This window comes from Lycium barbarum, chromosome 11 (genome assembly GCF_019175385.1).
Source record: "Lycium barbarum isolate Lr01 chromosome 11, ASM1917538v2, whole genome shotgun sequence".
NCBI classification, from domain to species: domain Eukaryota; kingdom Viridiplantae; phylum Streptophyta; class Magnoliopsida; order Solanales; family Solanaceae; genus Lycium; species Lycium barbarum.
In genome coordinates this window covers 56,118,561-56,127,369 of record NC_083347.1, presented here as the reverse complement: position 1 = coordinate 56,127,369, position 8,809 = coordinate 56,118,561, and the positions used below count along the sequence as shown (strand labels likewise).

At 38.4% G+C, this 8,809-nt stretch overlaps 1 protein-coding gene across 1 annotated transcript in view; it reads right to left on the bottom strand.

The window, feature by feature from the left end:
• LOC132618486 (pre-mRNA-processing protein 40A) overlaps nt 1-8,377 on the bottom strand; it is a 36,837-nt gene extending 28,460 nt beyond the window's left edge. The window contains exons 1-7 of the mRNA XM_060333524.1: nt 8,223-8,377; nt 7,876-7,924; nt 7,223-7,288; nt 6,811-7,128; nt 6,550-6,693; nt 4,178-4,242; nt 3,913-3,982 (exon numbers count right to left, since the gene is read on the bottom strand). Coding sequence (XP_060189507.1) covers nt 3,913-3,982; nt 4,178-4,242; nt 6,550-6,693; nt 6,811-7,128; nt 7,223-7,288; nt 7,876-7,908 — 696 coding nt within the window. The 5' untranslated portion in view covers nt 7,909-7,924; nt 8,223-8,377. The remainder of the gene's footprint in view (nt 1-3,912; nt 3,983-4,177; nt 4,243-6,549; nt 6,694-6,810; nt 7,129-7,222; nt 7,289-7,875; nt 7,925-8,222) is intronic.
• Between the last annotated feature and the right edge of the window lie 432 nt (nt 8,378-8,809).

Sequence of the window (8,809 nt, the reverse complement as noted above, 5' to 3'; positions counted from 1 at the left end):
CTCATTTCCCTTGGTCTATGAACGGGAAGGATGAAAGCGAGTCAGTATGCTAATTCCTCATCCGCAAATCAGCCCTAGAAGAAGCTAACTCTTAGTCATCAATGAGAGTTAAAATTCTTCTTGGAATGTCAGGGGTTAAATAGGGTTAACAAAGAGATCTTGTTAGAAATCTAATTCACCAATGGAGGGGTGATGTTTATGTATTAGTAGAGACAAAGCTAGATGGCCCGGTTGATAGCATTTTGAAAAGCAGAGCATATGGAGTAATAGATGGGTGTAATTCATAAGGAGGCAATTGGGAGTAGTGGGGGATTCCTAATTCTTTAGGATAAAAGAGTCTGGAAAGGAGAATTGGTGGAGAGTGGTGCTCAATGTATCACCGCAAGGTTTTAAGGAATCAACGATGATTTTAGTTGGCATCTCAGTGCAGTATATGCAGATTGCATTAGAAGTGTGCTATGGAAGAACTGACAGTCACTAGAAGTATTTTCAATGGGCCATGGATTGTTTGTGGAGACTTCAACGTCATCAGGTATCCTTCAGAATGAACAAATTGCCACAGGATAGATCGTGCTACGGCAGAGTATTGAGGAACTTGAACTGGTTGATCATCCTTTATTTGGAGAATCATTCACTTGGAGAAGAGGGGATAATCACATAAGTGCCTCTAGGATTGATGGATTCCTTCACTGAGCACAATGGGAGGAGAAATTTACTCACATTACACAGCCTTTGGCCTAAAATAGGCTCAGACAAGGTAAATGAATGGTGGAGTTCTTTCTCTGTAAATGTAGACCTGGGCATGTCTTAGCTAAGAAGCTGAAATTTTATTTTATTTTTTTTTGATAAGGTAAATACAAGGACAATAGAGGAAACTGGAAGCAGAGAAAGGAGGACATTCTTAATCAGATATCTAGTTGGGAAGCTGTTCAAGATCAGGGAGTCCTTACTGATGATGAACTGCTTCAAAAGGCACACCTGGCCATGGAGTAAGAGGAGGTGGCTAAAAATGAAGAGATAGCATGGAAGCAAAGATTCAGGATACAATGGATGAAATATGGTGATAACAACGCCAAATATTTTCATAGAATTGCTCCAGCTCACAAGAGATTTAATTCCATTGATCTTTTGGAAGAGGATGGAATCACTGCCACTGACCCTGATGAGATGAAGAAGGCTGCTGCTCAAAACTTCTACCAAAACCTGTACAAAGAGACTGAAATTATTCTACCACTGACCCTGATGAGATCATAGGTTTGATCCCAAGGAAATATTCTAATCCGAAAGACTACAGACCAATAAGTTTGGTAGGTGGAGTATACAAAATTATTGCAAAGCTACTAGCAGAAAGGTAGAAGAAGGTGATGAGCAAACTGGTCAACAAGCATCAGATGGCTTTCATAAAAGGGAGACGAACTTTGGATGTCGCACTCATAGCTAGTGAATGTGTAGCCTCAAGAATGAGAGGAGTAAAACTTGGTGTAAAGTGCAAACTTGATATACAGCAAGCCTATGACCATGTAAATTGGAAATTCTTGTTAAATACCCTCAATCAGATGGGGTTTGGCAGTAAATGGTTGAGCTGGATTGAATATTTTATTAAAATTGTTAGGTTCTCTGCTCTTGCAAATGGAGAACCTGTGGGTTATTTTCCATCAGGATGATCCTCTATCCCCTTCACTTTTTTTTCTGGCAATGGAAGACTTTGTTAGCATGATGAGAATTGCAATACATAATAGGTGGATTAGGGGATTTCAAATTGGTGGAAGAGTTGGGGAGGAAATGGAGATTTGTCATTTGCTTTATGCAGATGACACTGTCATTTTTTGTGAACCAAAGGCTGAACAGATGTTCTATATCAGACTGATGCTGATAGTTTTTGAAGCTGCAGCAGGGTTGAGGGTAGATTGGGGTAAAAGAAGTTTGTTCCCTGTCAAGGAAGTCCCTCAGATTCAAGAACTGGCAAGCATACTAGGTTGCAGAGTGGAGAATTTGCCAACTTACCTTGGTATGCCATTGGGTAGCAAGCATAAGGCATTGAAGATCTTGGATGGTATACTTTAAAAAACAGAGAAGAAGCTAGCAAGGAGGAAGACTCAATATTTATCATTAGTGGGAAGACCTACCCTGATTAACTCTCTGCTAGATTCACTTCCTGCATATATGATGTCCTTATTCTCAATCCCATTTATAGTTCTGAAAAAATTAGACAAACTAAGGAGGAACTTTCTATGGCAAGGCTGCAAAGAAGGGAAGGGATATTGTTTGCTGACATGGGATACAGTGATACTCGGTAAAATAAGGTGTGAATTGGGAATCAGAAATCTAAGACTACAAAACAAGTCTTCTGATGAAGTGGCTTTGGAGATACAATGGGGAGGAAAGTACCCTCTGGAAGGAAGTGATCATGGCAAAGTTTGATGAATTAAGCCCTTGGTGCACAGAAACAGTCACAGAACCTTTTGGGATTGGAGTGTGGAGAACTATCAGGGCCTTGTGGCCATTGATGGAAGTTAATCTGAAACTTAAGGTGGGTAATGGGAAAAAGATTAAATTTTGGAAAGGATGGATTGTACTCCTCTGATGGAATCATTCCCGGATCTATTCATAATTTATGACTGATGCAAGAGTGTGTGAGTGTTGGACACCTCAGGAGTCAGATCTTCTTTTAGAAGATTGCTAAATGATTGGGAAGTGGAGAGGGTGGCATCATTACTTGAGAAACTAGGAAGCTCCAGTGGTATCACATCAGAACCAGACAGGGTTTTATGGAAGCACAGCAATGATGGATGTTTCACAGTCAATAGTGAATACAAGAGAGATGCAAGGTGTGTCTGGTTGGCCACAATACCAATGGAACTTCATTTGGAAAAGCTTGACACCTACCAAGGTGAATTGCTTCACATGGTTAGTGGTAAAGAGAGCCTGTCTCGCTCAAGAAGTATTACAAAAGAAAGGAATGCAGTTAGTGCCCAGATATTTTCACTGTAACAAAACAGGGGAAACTAACAAACATTTGTTTCTTCATTGCAAGTTCACTGCTCCACTTTGGGAAATTTTCCTAAACCTAACAAATACTAGATGGATCATGCCAAAGCACGCTTCAGATCTTCTAAGCTGTTGGATTAGAAGGGGAGGAAGCAAAAGTCAGAAAAGGTGGTAGAGGATAATACCATCCTGCATCTGGTGGACCGTGGGGAGAAAAAAAAAAGGGAAGATGTTTTGAAGATAAGTGCAATTCTATTCAGACAGTTAATTGGACATGTAACGTATCTTTGTTGTTTTTTTTTTTTTTTTTGTGTAAACAGATCTTTGTATAGAGGAAAAGGATCAAACTGTAGATTTACTAGGTTTTCTGTAAGATTTTTACTTTCTTTTGGTTACTCACATTTTGGAGGTGGCCAACATACCCGATGCTGAGAAATACAGCTTTACCAGTTTCAAAAAAAAAACCAAGATTACACAATAAAATAAAGAACAATGTGGTGAAAATCCTCAACAACGAACTTCAACAAGATTAGATAAAAGTAGAATGCTATTTCATCAACAACAAAAACAGAATGCTGTGAAGTTCCTTCACGGTGAATACATAGCGAAAGGTGCTTCAGTTTCAATGAGAAATTTCCTTCAATTTGAGCACTAATTGCGGTTGTTTATATGTCCATGACATCAGCAAACCAATGGAACATGAAAAGAAAAGTAGAATACACATAAAACGATTTGAACTATTTAACATCTAGTGCAGTTGTTAACATCCACAAAAAGTAAACATAGCAGATTTTGAAAGTTATCAGTTTCAAAAAAAAAAAAACATAGCAGATTTTGTGAAGCGGAAGAAAAAATGTGCACCCCAAACAAACAGCACGTAAGACTTCAATAATCAAAGCAGCAACAATTAAGAGTATAACTAACCTCTAAAGGTGTCATCAGCTCCAAAGGCTTCTCCCAGCTAGATTGCTTTGTAATCTTATTGTAATAATATCTAAATATGCAACAAAAAAAAAATCACTCAACTACAGCTCAATCCCAAACTAAATAAACTGGGAAAAAATAACCATGGGAGAGTTATATCATAGCACTGCAAGCAGCGTACTTTGAATTCTAAGAGATTGTAAAGTAACACGATTTAATAGATGAAGGGCAATGTCTTACAAAGAAGGCCAAGAAAACAACTCACCGTCTACCATCAGCAGCTTCAAACTCTTGCCAGTCAGACGCAGTCTGCTGTGACGATGTGCTCGCCTAATTACAGTGCAAATCAGTAAGGTAATAACAACATGAAGACAAAAACCAGTACAGGTGAGAGAATCAAAGTCAAGTACTTAGAAAGAGAAAAGTTCAATTTCCAGTTAAGGTATTGAAGCTCCATTTACAATTACAATGAACATCCGGAATACTAAATTCGCGATGCATTAGAAAATCTTGCAGTCTTTTTTCCATGGCAAACTACGTTTGAAGTTTGATACAATTAGTTGAAACGGTACATCCAACAATCTTTAGATTGCTCGATATCTAAATAATAGAATTGCTCTACATGTTTAGTAAGTTATGATCCAGAAAGAGAAATATGGTTTTGTGGTTAAGAGGCTCTTGAAATATGAATCACCTGGTTGATGCAAACAATATGTGAACCTTATGAAAAATGAGTAGACCAAAATGACGACCTTTTTTGCCTCCACAGAAAGCAGTAAAGGAAAATACTAAAAGACTTTGCACTCGAGAGTGTGGGCTAGTCAATGAAGTGGGTGGGAACCATGAGATCTGCAAGTCAAATCCCAACTGGAAAAAAAATCACTAGGTGATTCTTCCCAACTACCTAAACCTTGGTGGACAGAATTACCCGGTACTTGTGTTGATGGGAGGTACCAGGTATCCGGTGGAATGATCGAGGTGCACGCAAGTTGGTCGGCCAAAACCATCATCAAAAGAAATAAATTAGGGAGTCTTTTATTATCGATACCATGTAAGATGGCATAATGCAAGATCTACTAGAGACGACAAAAATTTCATTGGCACCAACAGAAAAGCTATTAGTAGATTGTTATTCAGCTTCTAAAATTAGCTCTTCCCATCCTTAATACTCCCCCTCTGCCCCAATTTGTGATGCATTTTGACTGCACATGGATTTTCAGAAAAAGAATGAAGGACTTTTGAAACTTGTGGTCTAAAACGAACCATAAATATTTGTGTGCCTACAAATTATCTTATTAATAGTAAAATGAAATGTTTAAAGTTGATTTTTTTCTAAATATAAAAAGGTACCCTTCTTTTTGGGACAATGCAAACACTTATCAATTAGCTCTCCTCTATTTGTACTTCTATCAAATGCTTGGGGATAACATAATTTGAAAGCACAAATTCCTAGACAACCCATTTATCTTTCTTTCCCTCGTCCCTTCCCGCTATATTATCATCTTAGGGAGCACAAAAAAGAGCACAATTCAAATCTTCCCTTGACCATGTGGAATTTACAACAAAGGACTACTCTTTATCTATTTCCAGATAAAAAGGGTACTCACACCGCGCGTGCTTACACCTCTCACCTATCTGAATAACAACTTAATCTTAAAATCTGTAAGTGTAGGACGAACAAGAAAATCTCCTTGACCGTCAAAAAATGTAACATAAGACCCTTATTTACTCATTTATATTCTTAAATATGGTTCTAACAAGATTCCTCATGCTATATGCTAGGTCAAAAAAAAAAAAATCTCCAAAAAGCGATCTCCAATCATAATTGAACCTCCATTATCCAGCTGTGGTTTTTAGTTTTGGATGCCAATAATAGCATAGTTGCTTAGATGCCCTTCCTCTAAAGTATTAAGTCTTGGCTTGAATAGGGAAACATACTTTGAAGATCTCCATTAAGTAATAAGTGAAGGAATGCACAAAGATCTCACCTTACTCAGATTTAGCATTGACACATCACTGAGCAATGATACTTAATAGTAAAAAAAAAAAATATGACAAGGGAACCCGCTGCCGCTGCCGCTACCCTTCGGGTGCGCACAGTGTAAACCCAGATACTTAATAATAATATGCATCAACGATAATGGGATTTATAAGAAAAATGTATCAACGACAATGGGTGTCCACCAGATTGCAAACAAAGACTCCACCATTGCAATAAACAAGGGAACAACATTAGCAGATGCCTTTTTGGATGATTTGGATACAAGTTCAAGACTGGTATGGAAAAAAGATGATACAAAAATATTAAAAATGCATGAAGATGCTCACAAACATTTTCCACGTAAATCAAACTGGCAACACCTTCTTCGCTGCAAATACAGAAATCAACAACTTATACAAATATGTAGATCATAAAAGAACCTGTTCAGCACAGTGTTATCCAACGGTAAAGAACAGGATAAAAATTATACATGCATCAGATACAAACATATCCAAAACCTTGGGCTTAGTTGAAAGAAAAAAAGAACAGACAGACAGCAACATCTTGCAGAAATATGGTAATTCAGAAGTCCACATCTTGTTCTTAACTGAGTAAAGTTGAAAGAATTTTCAAATCAGCATGGAAAAGAAGCGAACCGGAACTGCTCGAGCTACAGCTGACGATTGGTGACTGGTCAGCAGATTAGGGGCAGCCACTGGTGTTGTTTGACTTCCAGATGAAAACCAAGGTTGTCCGCCCGCAGGGAAAGTAGGAACATGCATTTGGGATGAAGATTGAACCTGAAAGGGAAGTTCAGGCCACTTTGTTTGTGGTAAAAAGGAGGTGCTGCAAGCTGAAAGTAATAAATAACAACAGAAAGAAGCCAAAAGTTCAAGGAACCTTGTGCTATTTCTTACCGTATATGATGATGAGAATGGATTTCCAGCACCATTAACACTAGGCATATGACTATTCAAAGGGGGAATGACTTGTTGAGGCTGTGGCATACTTGATTGGACATATGGCATCTGAATTGCCTGAGATGAAGGTGTACCATGAACAGGCTGGCCGGGCCTTAGGGGAAACTGCTGCATTGTTTGAGAAAACTGGGGTATTTGACCTTGACCAGGAGGCATTCCAGCATTTGGTGTTTGTCCAACAGGGCGATACTGTGGAGAGGCTGAAATTGGTGGAGCAAAGTGCTGCCCTTGCTGTGTTGATAGAGCAGGTCGAAACTGTGACAACAGAAACACGCATGATGCTCTTATGATCACCATCTTCGAAGGTAACAGATGAAATAATTTCATAAAAGCAAGTTGCATAGCTTACTTGCATGGGAAATGATGAACCAAAACCTTGAGGTGGAGTGGATCCAACTGAAGGAGGCCAAAGAGGCTGTAAAAGGGAATATCAAGATCAGAATATAAATACCTAATAAGAACGATAAACGCTTTACATGTTTAGCATGCTGGTCACAAAAGCTAGGAATGACGTGCAATTAGTGGTATGCCAACCATCTGAGAATGTTATAGTAAACACCGGATTCCAAAAAAACTTAAAATGGTAATATAAGACTTAAAATTAGTGAGCCCCACAAGTAAGCAGGTCCTTTGACTCTCAAGCTTACAGTTACAGTTGAGGACACAACTCCGCAAACAGTCCGCTGAACATGATCAAGATCATATCTAAAGCTTCCTTTTTTTTTTTTTGGATGCAACATGGCAGAAGCAGATGATTAGTACAAAGTACAGATGCAATAGCGAATTACACAGAAGCAGTGATTGACTTTTTGAGTTCATTATGCAATCGACTTTCCTCGGTAAATACTTTGGGGCAGTTAGCTGAACCTTAGTGCAATAGTATCATTTCTTGAATGCATTTCTTGTCATTCTTTTTGTTTAAAGCCAGTAAGATTAAATTAAAGTTCCCTTGCAGATGGTAAACAGCAATCTCTACTCTTTTCAACAAAGGCAGTACATTACCTGTGGACCAGATGGGGGAGGATTACTGGCCATGTCTGCAGATAAATAACTGCACATTACAAATACATGATTAGCAAAACCAATATCAAATAGTATAAGGGTCAAGTCATCTCATATTTACAGTACATATTTATAGCTATATAATTCTTTTCTTCCTTTTTTTTATTGATGATAGGTAAAATTCTTTTCTTCGTTTGATATGGTTCCTACATCAATAGTGGCTTTTGCTTAATGTTAAAAAAAAAAATTGTTTCACTCGTCAATCAGCTATAATAACCTATTAAAATTGAATCAACAGTGATCTTTTGAGGGAATAAAATTGTCATATAAATAGGCGCAGCGAATACCTGAGGAAGACAAACGTTGGTAGAGAGAATTAGAAGAGTGAAACAGCAAAACCCGAATATAAACCCTAGCACCGGCGTGGCTCGGATGGGTACTCCTTATTCTTTTCTGTTTTGTTTCTTTTGGGGAGTGGGCGTGGGGTGGGGTGGGAGAGTTTAATACATATTAATTCGAGCTCTCAATATCAACTTGGCCCGCGAGGCCGGCCCAACTAGGGCTGCATATCGGTCGGTTCGATTCGGGTTTCAAAGTTATCGGTTCAACTTATCGGTTATCGGTTTGTAGACATGTTAAACCATTAAAGAACCGTTAAGATATCGGTTAATGGGTTATCGGTTAATCGGTTGTTGTTTGTTATCGGTTCGGTTATCGGTTTAACCGTTAAGATTTCACACACAAAAAAATTCAAGAACGAAGAACTTTTTCTGCTAGGAAGTGATTTCCCTAATTTCCCAACCCCAACAAACACCCCAAAACAGAGAAATACAAAAACACATAAACAAGAGTGAGAATTGAAAGCAACGTAGAAGAAGTAAAAAATAGTTTAGTAAGTTTACGTTTTCAAGTCGGGCTTGCGTCTTGCGAGTTG